The 19,239-nt window shown below is 37.1% G+C and overlaps 1 protein-coding gene across 2 annotated transcripts; it reads right to left on the bottom strand.

Moving 5' to 3' along the window:
• Window positions 1–2,874: 2,874 nt before the first annotated feature.
• Window positions 2,875–19,094, bottom strand: LOC140159087 (small RNA 2'-O-methyltransferase-like). Of its 2 annotated transcripts, none has more exons than XM_072182430.1 (8): window positions 19,031–19,094; window positions 14,494–14,742; window positions 13,818–14,065; window positions 12,082–12,267; window positions 9,525–9,708; window positions 8,846–9,234; window positions 6,565–7,651; window positions 2,875–3,670 (listed from the first exon to the last, which is right to left on the bottom strand). In XM_072182430.1, the coding sequence occupies exons 2-7, from the start codon at window positions 14,728–14,730 to the stop codon at window positions 7,468–7,470; spliced, it is 1,428 nt and encodes a 475-aa protein (XP_072038531.1). In that variant the 5' UTR covers window positions 14,731–14,742; window positions 19,031–19,094; the 3' UTR covers window positions 2,875–3,670; window positions 6,565–7,467. The 2 variants fall into 2 exon arrangements, with proteins under 2 accessions (XP_072038531.1, XP_072038532.1); XM_072182431.1 differs by having other exon boundaries at window positions 19,035–19,090.
• Between the last annotated feature and the right edge of the window lie 145 nt (window positions 19,095–19,239).

Genomic DNA, 19,239 nt, shown 5'->3' with positions numbered 1-19,239 from the left:
TGCTGAAATGAAAGAAAAAAAGTGGAGTAAGTTGCCAGAATGAAAAAAGTTCACAAAGTTGCCATATTGAAAAAAAAAAAAAGGTTGCTGGATTGAAAAAAAGTGGACCAAGTTGCCGAAATGAAAAAAAAGAAGTGAAGTAAGTTGCCAGAATGAAAAAAGTTCACAAAGTTGCCATATTGAAGAAAAAAAAAAATAGGTTGCTGAATTGAAAAAAGTGGACCGAAATGAAAAAAAAAAGTGGAGTAAGTTGCCAGAATGAAAAAAGTTCACAAAGTTGCCATATTGAAAAAAAAAAGGTTGCTGGATTGAAAAAAAAGTGGACCAAGTTGCCGAAAAAGAAAAAAAAGAAGTGGAGTAAGTTGCCAGAATGAAAAAAAAGTTCACAAAGTTGCCATATTGAAGAAAAAAATAGGTTGCTGAATTGAAAAAAAGTGGGCCAAGTTGCCCAAATGAAAAAAAAAGTGGAGTAAGTTGCCAGAATGAAAAAAGTTCACAAAGTTGCCAAACTGAAAAAAATAGGTTGCTGGATTGAAAAAAAAGTGGACCAAGTTGTCGAAAGGAAAAAAAAACTGGAGTAAGTTGCCAGAATGAATAAAAGTTCATAAAATTGCCAAATTGAAAAAAAAATAGGTTGCTGAATTGAAAAAAAGTGGACCAAGTTGCTGAAATGAAAGAAAAAAAGTGGAGTAAGTTGCCAGAATGGAAAAAAGTTCACAAAGTTGCCATATTGAAAAAAAAAAAAGGTTGCTGGATTGAAAAAAAAAGTGGACCAAGTTGTCGAAATGAAAAAAAAAAAAGTGGAGTAAGTTGCAAAAATAAAAAAAGTTCATAAAGTTGCCAAATAGAAAAAAAAATAGGTTGTTGAATTGAAAAAAGTGGACCAAGTTGCCGAAATGAAAAAAGTGGAGTAAGTTGCCAGAATGAAAAATAGAGTTCACAAAGTTGCCCAATTGAAAAAAAGCAAGTTGCTGAATTGAAAAAAATTGGACCATGTTGCCAAAATGAAAAAAAAGTTGAGTAAGTTGCCAGACTGAAAAAAAGTTCACAAAGTTGCCAAATGAAAAAAAAAATAGGTTGCTGAATTGAAAAAAAGTGGACCAAGTTGCCGAAATGAAAAGAAAAATTGTCCCCTACTATGTATTTCTCCTGACAGAACACAAAATCAAATAGCATATTTGGCAAAAAGGTTGAATTGGGGATTGAACCAGGCCTTTGCAACTCATATACCAGCGCAATGCAAAAAGGTTTGGACACTGTCGGCTTCCCCCGTTTGCCTATTTATGCTGAACGAACCTCAAGATATGTAAACTTGGTGCTGATGAAATCTCTATGAAATTGCCAATACTTTTTTTTTTGCTCCTGTTTTTCTACAGTAACATCACATTAAAGAAAACATCCAAAGTCAGTCAAAAGTTACTAATTCTCCAACATTCTGTATTTTATTTGGGCTATATACATGGCAATAAACAATACAACAAAACATGAAATATTACTTTCATAGAACACACTTAGTGATTCTTCATTTTAACACAAGGCTATTCCAGTCAAAATCCATACCCCCTATGGAAGACATGTCCTTAATCTCCCATACAGGGGGTGTAGATTTCTAATGGAGTCACCCATTCAGGTATTTGAAATTCATACACCCTGTGTGGGAGATTAAGGTCATGTCTTCCATAGGAGTGTATGGATTGGAATATCTCATTCATACCCGATATAAACCACTGCATAGACAGACACAAAATCATTAGGTGTTCTTCAATAATACATTCCTCAAAATACAACCAAGTTTGTTCTGTAAAAGTACTCAACATAACACTAGATATAAGCCAGTATATGAGTTGGAGCAAAATGAATTCAATTTATTTGAAAGGTTGCACTCCTTTTTTGATAAAATTGAACAATATCACATGTTTAATTCATGTTGGCTATGTTTAAACCAATATAACCATAATAAATCCGAGGGGGGAGGGCACTCCCACTGTGAAGGTGATGCCTATGTGTAGGGCTGTTAAGACCCCCTTTTTCACCATCGCTGTCACCAAAAGACCCCATTACCAGTACATGCTGTGTAAACCAAAGACCCCATATTTTTCCTTTAGATCTATCACCCAAAGACTTTGAAATAACAAAGCCATTTGAAGTCATTTAGAACTAGAAATTCAATTTTTGAGGCTTCTTTAGGCTCTCACACAAAGACCCCATTAAAAAGTCATTCTCACCCAATGCTCCCCCATAATTTAGATCCAAACGGATCTACTCTCTCAACCAATGACCCCATATTCTGTACATTTTGGTCTCCCTGAATGCCAAATACCATGCTCTCACACAACGTTATAGGCCCTACATGCAATGTTAAATTGGGGGGGGGCAAGGGGGTATCATTTTTTTCCATCAATTTAGTATCCTTTATATTATGGCATTGTGTCGTTATCATTATAGAATAAATAAAAATTCCTTTAAAAAACAACAAATAACAGTAAAAACCCAAAATCATAGGTGTAACACCTCCTACCTGAGGCCTATAATTAATTTGGTAACATTGTCAATATACCAGCTTCAAATATAATTTGTTATAATATTTGAACAACTAAAACAAATGTAGGCATTTGTTTAGAAATAACTCACTCCATCCTTAAAAAAACAAAAGCACATTAATTTGTAACAATCTTTAGAGGTACTACACCTGGCCAATTTTGTGCCTATTTTTGCATTTTTCTCAAAAATTATAGCGCATTGGTGACAAGTAAGATATGTATATTATAGGGGCAAGGACTACAACTACTGCACTGAAAATTCAGCAACTCAAGGCAAGTAGTTATTGATTTATTGATCAAATATTGTTTTTCAATCATTTTTGACTGTAACTGTTGACTGTGCTGAAATAAAATTTTCAGTGAAGTAGTTGTAGTCCTTGCCCCTATAATATACATATCTTACTTGTCACCAATACGCTATAATTTTTCAGAAAAATGCAAAAATAGGCACAAAATTAGGCAGGGGTGTAGTACCCCTTAAAACAACAATAATTGTTATAAAACTACACTTGGCTATAAAATTACCTTTGTTCTCTAGATTTAAAAAGAAGCCCTGTAAAACATCATACAAACTGCTACAATTGAAGTTGGATGTGTTTTACAAGAGTAACAGCACGTCTCCAAAACCTCACATGGAATTCACTTCAAACTTGGTTGAGGTACTTACAACTTTTAATTATATTACACACTGAATGCATACATATTTCAGTACGTTGCATAGTGATTTTGATCTGAGAACTGCCAAACATATTCCTGCCCCTGCACCTTGGAGCTATACCAGTGTCCAAAACAAAGATTGGCCCTTGAATTGATCATACCTACACACATTTATGTACTAGTTGGGGTTCAGCCTGCCAAAAAGGCTCTATAAATCATTGAGGTCTTCACAGAGAACCGCATTAGGTTTGAGAGTTGTACTTGGTCAACACTGGGGCGCTAAAATTAAAGATTTGATGGGTTTCCTTGTAACTTGAGAATGTTACATCACAGGTAGATAGATGGGTCACTTGAATATAGTGCTACGCACGCTCGTTAATAAAAACAACAAAAGGGTCGGATTTTGAGCGTCCAGTGGCGACAATGTTAGGTAAAACTACTATACTTTTTGAAATTTGACCCCTGTGTTACCCCTCAATGCAGGGGCTATTTTAACACGTTCGTGCAGTGAGATTAAAAATCCGTGCAGTGAGAATTCAAAATCCGTGCTTAAAATATATATACGCCATTAAGATTCAACACTGCGTTTTGGGCCAAAATAAAGTAAACTTGCTCAATTTTGCACACTTTGCACACACTGCTAGTCCATCAAATACCAGTCGTCACCTTCATTTTGAGCTAAAATAGTCTGAAATTGAAATTTGTGTAACTCTAGTGATTAAAAATGCAAAAACTGTTTTGAGGTATTTTGGGCTGCTCTTTGGACTAATAACCAGAGAGAGTGGCGTGTTATTGCTTAAATAAAAGTGTAAAGCCTATGCATGAAATCGCCATTGCCAAAGTCGCATTTGTACAATTATTGAGAAAATCGGTTCGCGAATTAAGGGATGGGGTATGAACGTTTGGACAGTATTTATTGTGGGACATTGGAGCACATCAGACATATCGAATTGCATTCTGAATACGAAGAATGTCCTTCTGATATCAAATAATTTTGATTTTTATGAAATTCACAATGTAATACACATATGATGGCAAATGATTAAAAATTGATATTTTTGATATTTAACAGTACTCAAGTAAACTTTATAAATCCGATGATCTATACTTAAAGTGTATGTAGGTGGGATGAAAAGCCGACGATCAATTGAAAATTTTGACCTTTCGTATTATAGATATGGATTTTTTCCCAAAACACCAGAAAAAATTAGGTCTTATGGGGGAAAAATCCACATCATCAATATGAAAGGTCAAAATTTTCAATTGATCGTCGGCTTTTCATCCCAGCTACATACACTTTAAGAATGTTTCGTTAGATTTATAAAAATTTATTTCGAGGACTGTTATATACCGTATTTCGTCAAATAGTCGCCCCCCCTCAAATAAACGCCCCCACCAAGATGTTTACCTAATGATTTTAACGGGAATTGTCGTGCTAAAAATGACCTCTAATAAACGCGCCCCCCTTGGGAAAATGTAACGCCCGGGCGTTTATTTGATTTAAATACGGTATCAAAATGTGAAAAATATCAAATTTTAATAATTTGTCATAAAATTTGTATTATATCGTGAATTTCAAAAAATGAAAATTATTTGATACCGGTATCAGAAAGACATTCTTTGTATTCAGAATGCAATTCGATATGTCTGATGTGCTCTCATGTCCCCAGCACAAAAACGCTCATTCCAGATTCCTTAAAAAGTGGGCAGAAACCGGTTTCCAGCCTTGAGTTCAAGCCAAAAACAGTGAGGGCGTTGTTTACAGGCTCTTACAGGGAAAACGAGATGAAAGACTACCCATGCATTGCAGCATAATGTAAAACTTTCATCGATTTTTAATCGACTGGTTTATTATCAAATATTTGAGATATTGCCCAAAAGGCCTCAAAACGAGCAAAAATTTGCATTTTTATGTGTATTTCAATGAGGCGATTATTTAGTATAGTGCGCTCCCCTTAGTGTTAAAATTTACCATTTTCGCGTGCTTTGCGCGCATTTGTCCCGGTAAAGTAATTTTAGTCCATGAAGCAGATCATTGCTCCCCTTGGCCCGATGGCCCGACGAAAGTCAAAAAGCAAGGACGCAGCCTTGAATGGCATGTAGGGCGATAATGAGGCAAATTGATAACCCCTCCGGCTCAATATCGGGACAAAATCGATAAAACAGTGGATCTGGACCTCTTCTTTAAGCCCATTTATGACAAACATTCACCATAATTATGAAAAACTTGGTGTGAAAAACAGGCTTAACAATGGCAAATGCGCCTTTTCTCAACCTATGCTCGAGGAATCCCCTTTTAAGACCATTATATAATTATTGGAAAAAAGATTTTGTCAATGCGCAAAATTTGCCATATTAAAATTTAGTATTATAATGTGGGAAGTTTTGAGCGCTACTCACATAATGAATTGTAGGGTATGAGTAAAGCCATGATTTCTCCGTGATACGGAAAAACAGAAAAATTCACGGAATTCGGGGTTTGCTCACGGAAATTTGAAAATGTCACAAAATAGTGAAAAACTGTGTAAAATGTCTAACTTTTGTGTTGATTTGCAAAAGAAAACAAAGAAAAGTGATAATTTAGCAGTAATCAACGATCCATTCTAGCATTTATTCTAGGCCTACGATGCAAGATTCTGACCAATAAAGCTATCGGAAGTACACACAAAACAATTGATGATGCTTAATTTTAATGGGGATGTTGAGGAGACACTACAGTAAAAAAGGTACATATAATTATATAAGACAAATTACACTTTAAAAAACATGCTTGTATCCACTTTTCAGTGCTTTATAATGTAAAACGGAAAATCACGGAATCGTCCAATTTGTAACACAGAATTTAAATTTTGTAACACGGAAAAATCATGGCTTTAGGTATGAGCCTCCCCCACATGTGTTGATGGATTGTAGACATCCCCCGGGCTCCAAATACCAGGACAAAATTAACCGAAAGCTGCAATGTGCATCTTTCTTTGGCTATGTTTTAGGCCACAATAGTTATCCACATTTGGCTCACTTTAACATTAAAATTGCAAATTTTCGCGCGCTTCGCTTCTCGAGCATATAGGCAGCGGAAGGGGGGGTATCCCTAAACATCCTAATAAAAGAAAAATTAAAGCAATACTTAGTATTTGCCCTGTGAATCTTCCCTTTTAGTCCGAAAAATACTGTCTTTTGGGCCAAAAATAGGGTAAAATTGCACAATTTTGCGCGCGAAGCGCGCATTGGCCCACAATACCAAACTTCACACCTTCAATGGGGGCTAAAATCAAACCAGCACAAAATATGCTTGCAAAATTTTAATGCTTCCGCCACCACTGCTTGCCAACGTGCAGTGACTTTTTTCGCCTAAAATAGCCCCTGCCTCAATGTCAGATTTGAAGACTTTTGACCCCTTTTATGATAAAAGATTCTGAATTAGCACTCCCAAATTGACCAAGAATCACTCTCAAACCTTTCAGTTTGTGGCTCACGGTGTAGACCTCCTCTAAATTTGCTGCCCATGGATCCTCAACTATTTACAAAAGTTGTGGAAGTGTTGAACCGTGCCCACCATACATCACAAAGTAATGATCACAGTAAACTGAGGTGCACCGTTACACAATTTGAAGAGTTTGCATGAATTCATGAAGTGAGACCAGTTTCAAAACAAGTTAGATCATATGTGTTAAAACTGTCCTAGCCTAGCTATCACCTGTCACCTTGAATCAGCACCATCTGTGTATTTATATACTATGATCAGCTCGTAATAGGCAGGACTCGTAACATGGATTGATATAGAATGACGTGCAGCACCTATGTGAACTGCACTTTACGTACTGCATAACGGACTCACGCTTTTGTACATTTATGCAGACGTAAGTTGGGACTTTATTAATGCATGCAGTAAAACACCCAAATAATTCTCACCTATTATTACAAGCTAATCATAGTATAATCAGCGTAGAAGACCATTGTTGAAGACCAGGGGTCAAAATAATACCTTTTGAAGTAGGGACAGCTTCTTTTGAAAATTGCCCCTGGTTCATGCGTCTTTGTCTAGAGCCAGGTGCAATTTCACATCAACTTGGGGCAAATTCAAATCCAAAGCAAAAAGGTATATCATGCTGTTCTGAAAATGATTGTGCCTTAGTAACCTGGAGCAATTTTCAACAAAAAGCTGCCGCTGGTCATGAAGATTTCCATGGGAACCAAGCCATTTGCAGGTTCAACAGGGCCAAAATTGCCCCTGGCTCTTGTTTATGTTGAACCCTGCTAGAGACATCAATCATTCATCCCATGATTCCTCCGTCACATATTCTTTGTGTACATGTACTAGTGTCTGCTTGCATATCTCTTCCTCTTGTAAATCACTTTCATCTACTAGTAGGGACTTCTCAGCAGGCTGTAGGTACAGAACTGACAGTTCATCGCTTGATAGGGTCAACTTCTTGGATGATTTCAAAACAGACCTGCAAAAAAATACATGGAATACTGTATAAGTGATTATTTTCACGTCACAAATTCTGACAAATGGAATCTTTGTGCATGTTGACATTTTCACAATGTTATTATATGATCAGAGCATATTAGCCAAATAAAATCCATGTATAAACCTTTCACTGTTACAAAATCTGTAACATCACCTTCTGTTGACAGAATAAAACAATACAACAAAAGTTGGGTCGCTACCTGTGCTCGGCGAATTGCCTGAAGCGCTTCATGTCCTATATATACACATAGGAACCAGTTTATAGTTAAAGGAAATCTGTACCATAAACTAATCAATGGCTAATATAGTTATATACCCCTAAATTAAACATACCAGACGCTCTATATGAATTTCGGAATATTCCTAACAAAGAAAAAGCACTTTTAATCCTTCATTTCTGCGATTCAAGGGAGCCGCCATGATAGCTGCTTGTGAATCCTTTCTGCCACAAACGGTAGTGTAACAGACCCACGGCGAGCGTGTGTTGCTGTATGGCATTCGCGACCCCTACAGCTTAATTTTGGTTTTTAGTACTGTTTTTACTTTTCGTTCTCAAAAGACATTGTTGATCATAAATATTACTTAAAATACATTTTTTTATGTTCTTCTGTAGTTTTATGGGTAGAAATTGTTGCGTTTTCTTTTGAACGAATGTTGAATCTGAACTTTGGTAGTATTCGCCGTGTCACCAAAGTTCACGAGGGACGAGGCTCGTGGCACGGATTTCGCTGGTTTCAAAATCGGGGTACCGTTACAGCATAATAAAAATACATCGGGTATCAATATGGCAGCCACCATGGATCGCAAACTCAGCGCTAATCGTCGAAGGAATTAAGAATTTCTCCTTTATTTGGACGGATATAAGCTTGGGACTTTTACTGTTTGTCGTTTTTTAGTATTGCTGCAACTATATAGCCATTGATTAGTTTATGGTACAGATTCCCTTTAACCATTATTCAGCACACTATCAAGTTCATAAAAATTTACAATTTGTTTCAATGTGAAAGGTCATGTATTTTATATGCAGACGTGCGTGTACTGTCATGATGAAAATTGACATCGCCGATCTTAAGTATCAAACAATCGTTTAAGGAAACCTAAAAGCTTTAAGCAATACCAATTTGGTTCAAAAGTTAAAAATTCCATGGCAACATATACACTTGAATTCACTAACCTTAACAAGTCTATCGAGGAGGAGCACATCTGGTGTAGACTATCAAATTCCATGAGCCTAGCTAGTGGCACTTCAAACATTGCATTGCCTTCCTCATCCTCATAGAATCTTGTGTTAGTATCATTTATTTCACAAGTTCTTGGATGAACTTTGCTGCTATAGTTATTTTGAAAATCACACTGTAAATCGTCTTCTTCTGCATCGTCAAATTGTCCATCTTCCACCTCGTTCACTGAAACCATCTCTGTCCCCTTCTCTTTCTTCTCCTCCTTGTGGTTTTGTCTAGACGCGTCTAGGGATAATTTATTTGTGAGGTATTCTGCTTCTAGTAATATTTTATCCTGAATAGATTTTGTGTCTGGCTTGTAGGGGTGTATACTATGCTGAACCTGAAACACAGAAGTAGAGAAACAAATCAGAAAACTTCATTTTTCGATTATTTTTTTGTAAAGATTAGTATTTGGTGATTAAAATAATATTTACCAAACCAAAATTGAGAATAAAAGATAGGAATTTCAGTTTTCACTATCCTCTACCCTGCCATAGATGATAGGAGGACCCAGCATCCACCACTCAAAACATTGGACCTGTCTACCATCTATGACATGATAGTGGACTGTAATAACAAAAATTGTTGTTAAATTGGTGTTCAAGTTGTTGTGGAATCAAGTTCACCTACCACTACGTAAGGTTGTAGTTCCTTCTGTGTTGCATCTGTCAAAACCTCACCACCTTCTTGTTTCTCTAATAGTTCAAATACACCAATCTGTGAACATGTGCCAAGGTGTTCAGTCCCATCAGGTCCTTTCCCTACGCCGGTGTATCTTACTTTATAACCATATGTAGTACAAATCTGGTCACCCCTGAGAAAAGATGGAAAAATATAAGGAAACCAAATAATAGATGGTTATGGCTTTTGGCAAAGTCAATTTCTGTATCTAAAACATCAAATGTAAGTATTATTACCTCAATAAGAAAGAAAGAACGGTTTACCATACCAACCCAAAGTGTTGAAATTAAAAAAGACAACAAATAAACACAAATCCCAACCAGCACACTACCCAACTTAAAAAAAAAGCAAGAAAATGTGGTGGCATGGGATTTGAACCAATGACCTTCCGATCTCTAGACAGACACTCTATCCATTTAAGCCTATACCTCAATAGGCTGCCTATGGGCCAAATCTGGCCTGCCAACCAATTGTGTTTGGCCTTTGGATTGGTCTAAAGTATAAAGGAAAACATACAAAATGCAAGTGTATTTCGGCCATCAAGCAGGTACCTTTGAAATATGTTTGGCCCTTCATGACATGGCCATTTGGACATTTGCAATTGAGCAGTCAAGACCATATTGGGGTCAAGTAAATTTGAATTTAAGCCTAACTAAAAAAGGATGATGTTTTCCATATTGAGGTGTGATAAACACCCTCAGTAAAGTGACTTCACTGATAAAGTGCCATAAATACTTGATATAATGTGTACCTAGATGCTCTAATGGATGTTTCCTGTATAGAACACCTGAATGTGTGCGAAATCTCCATGTTATGAGGACACAGAATTTTTGTGGACATCTATTCATATATGTAGGGCTCTTTTGTACTTGTACTGAAATGCTTGATACAGGATAGCCTTGCTTCAAGGCAGTTACTGCCCACATAACTGTTATTGCAGTGCATGGGTATATAGTTTGTTGGTAATTTGTTGGTATGGCGAATGCAAGACTTTGCCTAAAGGGAATTTGCTATTTTACTCTAATTTTGTAATATTATTGGCAAATCAACGGATGCCCCTATTACTCATTATAACACTCATGAGTAGTATTATGGTATAGTGATCCATAAATAGGCCTACATGCCCCACTTACCAAAGAGGTTCTGGCCATGGTATAAGAGAGTTTTAAACTTGAAAAGGACAGTCAGGAATTATCACAATTGGGACTGTACCTGAAGAAAGTGCTGGGATTCCTTGCACCTGTCAATGTGTAAACAAATTTAATTTACCCAGGCTGCAACAAAATCATTACCAACCCAGGAAGGTGTAGGTATTCTGGGCACCTTGCTGTGTGTTGGCATTTCAGTATGAGTCCTTGTCTATTAAGGCCACAGAGATTAGACCCAAAGAGACCCAACTCCCCAACTATATTATTTTTTCACTTTGGTGAGTCATTGACGTCAATCAGGTCTAGATATCTGTGACAGTACAGGCTAATCGGATATACGAGGGGGTATCCAAAAGTTTTTGACATCACCAAGAAGCGAAGGAGCTATATCGATGAAATTTTGTCAGTGTGATTACTGGTCCTTATGTACATTATGGTCCAAAAATGGTCTCATAAGTATGTTTACTTTCTTTACAGGTGGCGCTAGATGGGCAGTAGGCGCATAACCTGTAAAATGGTGAAAATTGAGACAAACAGTGTGATTAAGTTCCTGCATTTGAAGGGTTAGGCCTACAATGCTCAGAAAATCTATGATGAAATGAAAGCTATCTACGGTGATGATTGCCCATCATATGGCACTGTTGCTTTTTGAAAAAGGAATTTCCAAACTGGACACATGTCCCTCACAGATGAGCCAAGAAGTGGATGTCCATCACTTTCGGATGATGCGGCCACAGTGAAGAAATTCAAGAAAGTGGAGAATCTTATCATGAAAAGGTTATGCGCCTATTGCCCATCTAGCGCCTCCTGTAAAGAAAGTAAACATACTTATGAGACCATTTTTGGACCATAATGTACATAAGTAATTACACTGACAAAATTTCATCGATATAGCTCCTTCGCTTCTTGGTGATGTCAAAAACTTTTGGATACCCCCTCGTATGTGACAGTGCAGGCGAATTTAGATTCTTGCAGCTGAATTTTTCAAGAATCCTCTATTCATGCAAATTTAGGATTGCTGCAATTTATGTATCTACCTGCTGCTGCTCAAAATAATGATTATAAAAATACTGCTATGATACTGCCCTCTATGAGTCACAAACTGGTGCTTGGAACTTTCACATCTTTTCCACGCAATTGAGTGGCCATTTTTGCTGTTAAAATGCCAACACAAAGTAGTAGTATTGTACAATATATTAATGATTGAAGTAAATTTATTTAAATTTAAGTTAATTAGCCATTTTGGGGGTTCCGTTCAAAAATGAAGTATAAGTAGTCATATCAGGAGTCAAATTTGGTGCTTTTTCTTTCTGTAAACTGTCAATGCTTACGCAAATCCATATAGATGTAACACATACCATTCCTGGAATTCTTGCCTGGTCCATTCAAATTTATGATCCCAATGTCTGAACTTAGTTTCCATGTCTGGAAATAAAACATTGAAGTCCTTATTTGGAGTAGTAATCACAACAACAGCTGGTTTCAGAAACCCAAATATGACGTATGGTGCCTTCTGCAGAATGTCATCTTCTAGATGCTCTATTCTGTAAAAAAAATGGAGAGAAAGCAAATTATTAATTGTGTGTTATGTATCACTTTTCAGTGGTTTAGTCACAATTGGCTATTCTGTTTGTAATCCATACGCCCCCTCTGGAAGATATGACCTTAATCTTCCACACATGGACTGTGAATTTCAAATGGTTTTACCTGAATGGGTGACTCCATTTGAAATCTATACCACTGTATAGGAGATTAAGGTCATGTCTTCCATAGGGGCATATGGATTCAACTGGATTAGCCCAATATGAGATGGAAGGACACCCAAGAAAACACTACCCTGCAAGGAGGAGCTTAAGAAACAGCACAGACCAATATGAGGACATGGGTAGACATCTAGTGGCCATAGCCTGGACTATTTTAAAGGGGGAAAGGGGGGGGGGGACTTTCAAGGGGGAGAAATTTTCAAAAATGGACTAAAAAGTACAAAAATGGTCTAATAATCTTAATTATCATACCATCAAATAGTTTCCTGCATTTTCATTGGATAAGCGCCCCAATTTCCTGACATGATATTTCTCGTATCATACCCCCTGAGTGCGTCCCAACGCTCTGTATCAGGTCAGCACAAAACAGCGCAAGCATAGTTAATGAATCACATGCGCGTATCGGCGCACCGTATCATGTTAGTATAGTAGGGACAAACGCATGTGAGGCTCTACATGACAACTCGCACAGCAACGATTGTTTTGTAACAATCATGGCACTTCAATAATCGGCTACAAAGCCGGTGTGTCCATATTGAAACACAGATTTTACTGAAATGTGCCACTCCAAATAATAAAGAGAGCTTTTCTGAATTTCAGTGGTCTCAGCAGAGTTGAGTTGCTGCATGGAAGATGACAGTGCTGGTTGAGTTCTCAAGCTTATTAGGCCTACTTTATGAACATTATCGTATAGACGGGTTTGAGTAAAATTGTTCCAACCAAGAATTACGCCTGTGAATTTATTTTTTCATTATGTGAGATTAATTATACTGTATGATAAAATCATTATTAGGTTTGGTTTAGGGGTGATACAGATTACATCTAGTCTCAGAGTCCGTATCACCCCCAAACCTCGACCAGATACAATCTATATCACCCCCATCCTCACCTAATAACTATTAATACCAGGATGGCCAGCATCCCATGGGGGAAGGGGGGAAGACTTCACACAGGGTGGAGCTGTCCCCCTTGGCTATGACACTGTAGACAACATCAAACAGCAGGCATTATCTGCCATTGACAGAATTAAATGGTGACACTAAATTTAGTTGGAATTCATCATGGCTGGAGATATTTTCGAACTAATGTGAATAAAAACTTTTTTGACCATTTGATCAGGGGGACTCCACCATCCCCAGTGTTTACACCATTGCTAAACAATACATCATTTGATTGTAATTCGCTGTTAACTTAATGTAAAGGATGGCAAAAACTTAAGTGTTAAAGCTCTGCTCTGTTTGGCCTCTCACTGCATGATTTTGCTTCACATAAATGTAAAAGTTGTTTAATCATAAAAAAACCTGATTATAATTCATTTTGTCATGACTTACACTTCAACAAATGCCAGCAAGTCCCAGCCCTGTAATCTTGAATCACATTCAGCAATAGACCCTTGATAAAGTGTAGCTTCAAGCGGCGCCTCTCTCCCATGAATATAGTCATAGAGTAATGGTTGTATGAGATGCTTGCTTGCATCCAGGAAGTTTACGTTGATGTCTATTCCAGCTAATTGTTCTATGCACATCTCACGCTTCAGTCTGACGATGAGTTGACACTCCCCGCATCCCATGTCAATTACCTGCAAAATACAAGTACAATCTTAAGATCTTATACTGGTATTCATTGTCAAGTCTCCTTGGCTTAAATACTACATGTATCAAATTGTGACAGTAAACTGCGAGTACATGTACACTAAAGGTCCTTGACCAGATCACCAACCTCATCCTCCATTTTTCTTCATCAAAACTGAGATATTGATACATGTATCAGAAGAAAGCTTGTATTTTCTCATAACCCCAGTAAAATTTAATGCCCAAATTTTATTATTTAGATGGTATGAACAAACTGGAAGTGTACGAACTATCCTATGAACCATTGTTATACACTTTTTTACTTCTCATAAACTGCTGGAGCAACGTACCTCAAAATTAAGAAACATATTGTTTAAATGGTTGGTCTCAATATAAGATGGTGTGGTCTGATTTAAAATCAACATCATATATTTACCTTCTTGCTTTTATAACTTCTGATAAGTTCTCTGACAAATGTATATCGTTGTTGCGACACCTTAGGGTTGAATATTGGTCCCGATTCTGGATCATCATCAGTACAAAAATAACTCCTCTGTTTCTGATTCTCTGACAAGTCTGCAATACCCGATTCTAGATCTTCGTCAGTACAACATTTCTCTTTCTGATTCTCTGACGAGTCTGCCGTCTGATTCTCTGATGAGTCTGCCATCATTTAGGGTGATTTCTGAAAATGTGAATCAAATTTTTTTAAATTTATCAGTACCAAGAAATATTTGCAAAAAAGTCACACTATGGTTGGTTGAGTCCAACTCGAGTCACAATTTTGTAGATTTTGAGAACCAGTCCTCAAACTTTTTGGCTTTGCTACAACTGGCCAATTAAACTCGAGCTTCGAATTCACTCACTGATCACATTCGAGGCTAGAGTCCAAAGCTATCATAATCTAGCAGAAATCGATGAAGCATGACACCCTGTAAAAGCGATGGAAGTTTATAAGTAAACACAACAGATCGCAGCGGATGATCATATAAAAAATGTTGCCAACATTGCACGTCAACTAAATTTTAGACTGTTCAAAATAACCCTTGCTCAAAAGATACCATTGACTCAGGCTCATCAAAAGAACTTTCATTAAATATTGATCAACAGAATATTCAATACTGATCAACAGTAAACTCTATGACAGCTTGGGAGTTTCAAATATAAAGTTTGCATACCGGTACGTATGGCCCTTTTACTTATTTTATAGTATAGCTGTAGTCTGTGGGATACTGATAGTACGAGGAACCCATACCGTACTTAGCTCTGCTAGTACGGTATGGGAGGATCTGTATGCAGAAAGCTATAAACGCAACGTAATTTCAATTAGAGCAATTACGAAAACATACAAGGCTCCAGAAGCTTAAATATCTGCATGTTTGTCATAATATTAATTACACGGGTTGTTGTACTTCTTACCTAAACGTTCATGTTTGAAATTGTAATTAATACTCCATTATGAATCCAGAAAAAAATAAGTTTTCCAGAGCACACAATTCCAATGCAACTTCAACTTTTAGTGCCGTAAATATGAAATATCACATGATCAGGTGTCACATGGTACATTCAGCTCTGTGGCAAAGCGATGACGTCACTCTGTTTTGACTTTGATTTTTAGTGCCGTAAGCTTGCACGTACCAAATTGTTTAGATGCGTTTTTCATCTTTTTTGGTGATTGTACATACAATGCAGCATATGGTTCTTTTCATAAGGAACGCAGGAATAGTTTGATGAACAATTTAGAGTGAGTATATGTGCAATTTACTGACAAGATACAAGATACAAGATATTTTATTTTCCCATAATTCACATGAAATCACACAAGTATATATTTTTTTAAAAACAAAGGCAATATCAAACAAACGAATTATGGAGGGGATGACCAGAAGGCCAGTAAGGCCAGAGGAAGTCACCCCCCTTAACAAAGAAATGTTACCATCAAAAGAAGTAAAAACAAAACAAAGCATAACAAACAAACGAGAAACACAATGCTCAAGAATTAATCATATTTTGAGATCAAGTCACGTTTATATATCTTACGGAAATGTTTCAATGAATTTGCCGCTTTTATTGAATTTGGCAATGAATTCCATAATATTGGACCAGCAGTACGAATGGCATGGTCAGTAAATGTTTTGTTGTTCTTCATTAAGTTGAATTTATCTGCGTTTCTCGCTTGGTAATTATGAATATTGGAACGTAGTGTAAAGAAGACATCTAATAAGCCCGGTAATTCATTATTACTGTACTTGTACATAAATACCCCCAATTCAAGTTTGTAGGTGTCTGCAAGAGTTAAAATATTGTATTTGGCAAATAAGGGAGCAGTGTGGCTTCTATAATGACTATTTGCTATTGTCCTCACAGCCCATTTCTGTAATTTCATAATTTTATCCAAGTATGTTTTACACGTATCACCCCAAATCAATATTCCGTAATTTAAATAAGGTAAAACAAGAGTACAATATAGAGAATACAGGATACGATCAGGTACATAAAATTTAAGTTTGTTCATAACTCCAATATTTCGCGAGATGGTTTTTGCTATACAGTTTATTTGACGCACTAAAACTGAGATGCCTCTTCTGTGCAAACTTAAAATAGGGCAGCATCAATAACGAAAATGTCATACCGATAAATGACACATCTGTTTTGCCCGGTTTTTTTAAGTTTGCCTTGCGAACTAGGATACTGAAGGAACACAATCATGTGTTCTTCCTGCAACGCATGCTCAAAATGTGCATTTTTGTTTTTCACGCTTCTAGCGCACCGCGTATGCGATAATTAAAGCATGCGTTTGACAGGCAATGTACACACAGCCCCGGTCCCCGAATTCCGTGTATCCGCGGGTATTCATGCTTGTCGGTGAACTTTAAAAACACCTCCTTTTGCATCTCATTTCGCGAAGTTTTAGGGAAAAACACCCCTTTTTTAGCGATTTCTAATTATTTGCCCTTCGACAATACCCTATTTTCGCTAAAACGCGAATGATATTTCTAATTATACCCTTTTCTGGCAGAAACGCGTCGGCTGCTCGATGGAAATACCCTTTTTTTTCAATTTCGCGAACATGTGGTTTGAAAAACACCCCTTTTTGTGTGTTTAGCATGAATCGCGTTTCTTCATCTGAATACACCCCTTATTTCGCGAAATTTTCGACGAGCATGAATACCCGCGGATGCAAGGAGTGCGGGGACCGGGCACACAGCACGCACTTTGCGGGTAGATCCTCCTTTTGATCGGCGAATATTTTTCACCCTGATCATGTGGCAGTGACGTCAGTGCGCAGCTTCATTAGGCGCAGCTTCGGGATGCTCAAAGTGCTGGCGTATGTACACAAATACTTAAAGGTGCCACATAGATTTGGCGCATAATAACTCACTGCCTCAACACACATCATCTAGGTATCCCAGGTGAATTCAAATTTGCCATCAAACTGCATCATTTTATATATCAAATTAAAGCCCTTGAGTAAAGAAAGCCAACACTGAAAACCTTTTTGTCATAGCACTTTCCGTAGCAAAGTTACATCTTGTCAAAGATTGACTTTCATCAAAAAGATTCTGCTAGCAAAATTCCCCAAAACAGCATTTCGGGGGTGTTTCTAGATCTTAGTCTCATGACGATAGCACCTTTTTTTAATGGAACTGCTATCAAAATCTCTCTGAAATTCCATGTGCGAGTCTCTCATCAAAAAAAAAAAATCATATATTTGAGTCAAGTGAAGTATAGACAACATATTTATGAAGGTTTCCTTCTTAAAAAGCTTCTTTTTAATTTCGATGTAAATTTGTATTGCCGGTTTAGGCCATTTTGACTGACTAACAAATGTGTTAACTGCTGAGGTTTCCCTGTGATACCTACATGTACATCATCAGAGAAGATCATGAGATGAGATGTGGATTAGTCTAGATTTTTGGTTTTCCCTATAGCCGTGTACTCAATGCGCAGTCCCTAGCCGCCTAGTGAGTAGATTTTCTTGCAATATTTGGCCTATTTACCTTCAAATTTGATCCTTACATGTACTTTGATTCCAGAACAATATCCAGCGTAGTAAAAAAAAATAATTTTTGGCGTTTCTGATCGTCCACGATGAAGCATTTTTCAGGACAAAAATGGTTGCTCAGTTCTTCGTCTCATTTGTTTTTGTCGTAGGCAGGTGGTAGGTTAGTCTCGCACCGGGCTCGCACACACTGTATGTGTCTATAGGAACGACGGCGTTAGGACCGACGCAAATTGGCTGTGCAGAGATTGATGCTGATCAATGACGTATTTTCACGTAACTTAATCAACCAGTCCTTCAACTGCTTTCGCACGGTCATCGGGTTGTGCTTGTTCCGCCATGTTTATTGTTTTGAGATCGGGGCCTTGGGATTTAGGCTATTTTATTGGAACCAAAACAACAGCGGGAATCGTGTGTTAAATTGACATTAAAAAGAACAGGAGGGATCAGCGAAATTTACTGTCAGCCCTCTGGTCAAACCTTTGTGCGCACGCGTAGTGAAATTTGTCATTTTTCATTCGTGATCATTTTTGTTGGACACGGGGAGAGAGGCGGCTTCTTAAATCATCTTTATTCGCCGAAATTCCAAATGATATTGCGTTTCAAGAATTTGGTAAGAATCCTAGTTAAGTTTCTGATTCTTATATGAGTACAGTTTTACATGCATCGTCCAAATTTCAAAGAAATTTTTTTAAATGCCACAGCGGCGCAAAGTCTTAAGCGTGTAAATCACATTCACACACAAAATGGGAAAAACGAGTCTCAGTGGACGAACGGCGTCCATGAGACTCAGGCTCAGCGAGTCTACTAATGTGGATCAACTTGAGGCTGGTGAAAGATGCATGTGGTGCAAGTGCAATTAAATTTACAGAATATTTTATACAGAAAATCTCTGATAATCATATAAAATCACTACGTTTATTTTTTTTCAAAGTACAAGCAAATAACATGAATAATACACAAAACTTACAAACCAAAAATGTTTTGGTTGGGATTAATCGCCTAAATTCAGCTCGTCGCTTAATAGCCCACGGGCTTTCTATTAAAATGTGATTTTATCATCAGTAAAAATTTAAGTTAAATTAAATGTAAGTTAAATTAATTCAATCGTGATAATAGATAATGTATGTTTTAATTCATAATTATGCTTAATTTAGTTTGAAGGTACTCGTAAACTTT

Source organism: Amphiura filiformis, chromosome 8, assembly GCF_039555335.1.
Source record: "Amphiura filiformis chromosome 8, Afil_fr2py, whole genome shotgun sequence".
NCBI classification, from domain to species: Eukaryota; Metazoa; Echinodermata; class Ophiuroidea; order Amphilepidida; family Amphiuridae; genus Amphiura; species Amphiura filiformis.
The sequence above is the reverse complement of the archived record's forward strand: the minus strand, read 5'-3'. Positions and strand labels throughout refer to the sequence as shown.

What these genes read in the sequence shown, in the direction of transcription:
- LOC140159087 (XM_072182430.1), bottom strand. Translation starts at nt 14,730, where the DNA reads ATGATGGCAGACTCATCAGAGAATCAGACGGCAGACTCGTCAGAGAAT. An exon ending in TTGCTGGCATTTGTTGAAGT is followed by an intron (nt 12,268 to 13,817) that starts GTAAGTCATGAC and finishes TTTTTTTTACAG; the next exon opens with AATAGAGCATCTAGAAGATG. An exon ending in AACTACAACCTTACGTAGTG is followed by an intron (nt 9,235 to 9,524) that starts GTAGGTGAACTT and finishes TCTGTGTTTCAG; the next exon opens with GTTCAGCATAGTATACACCC.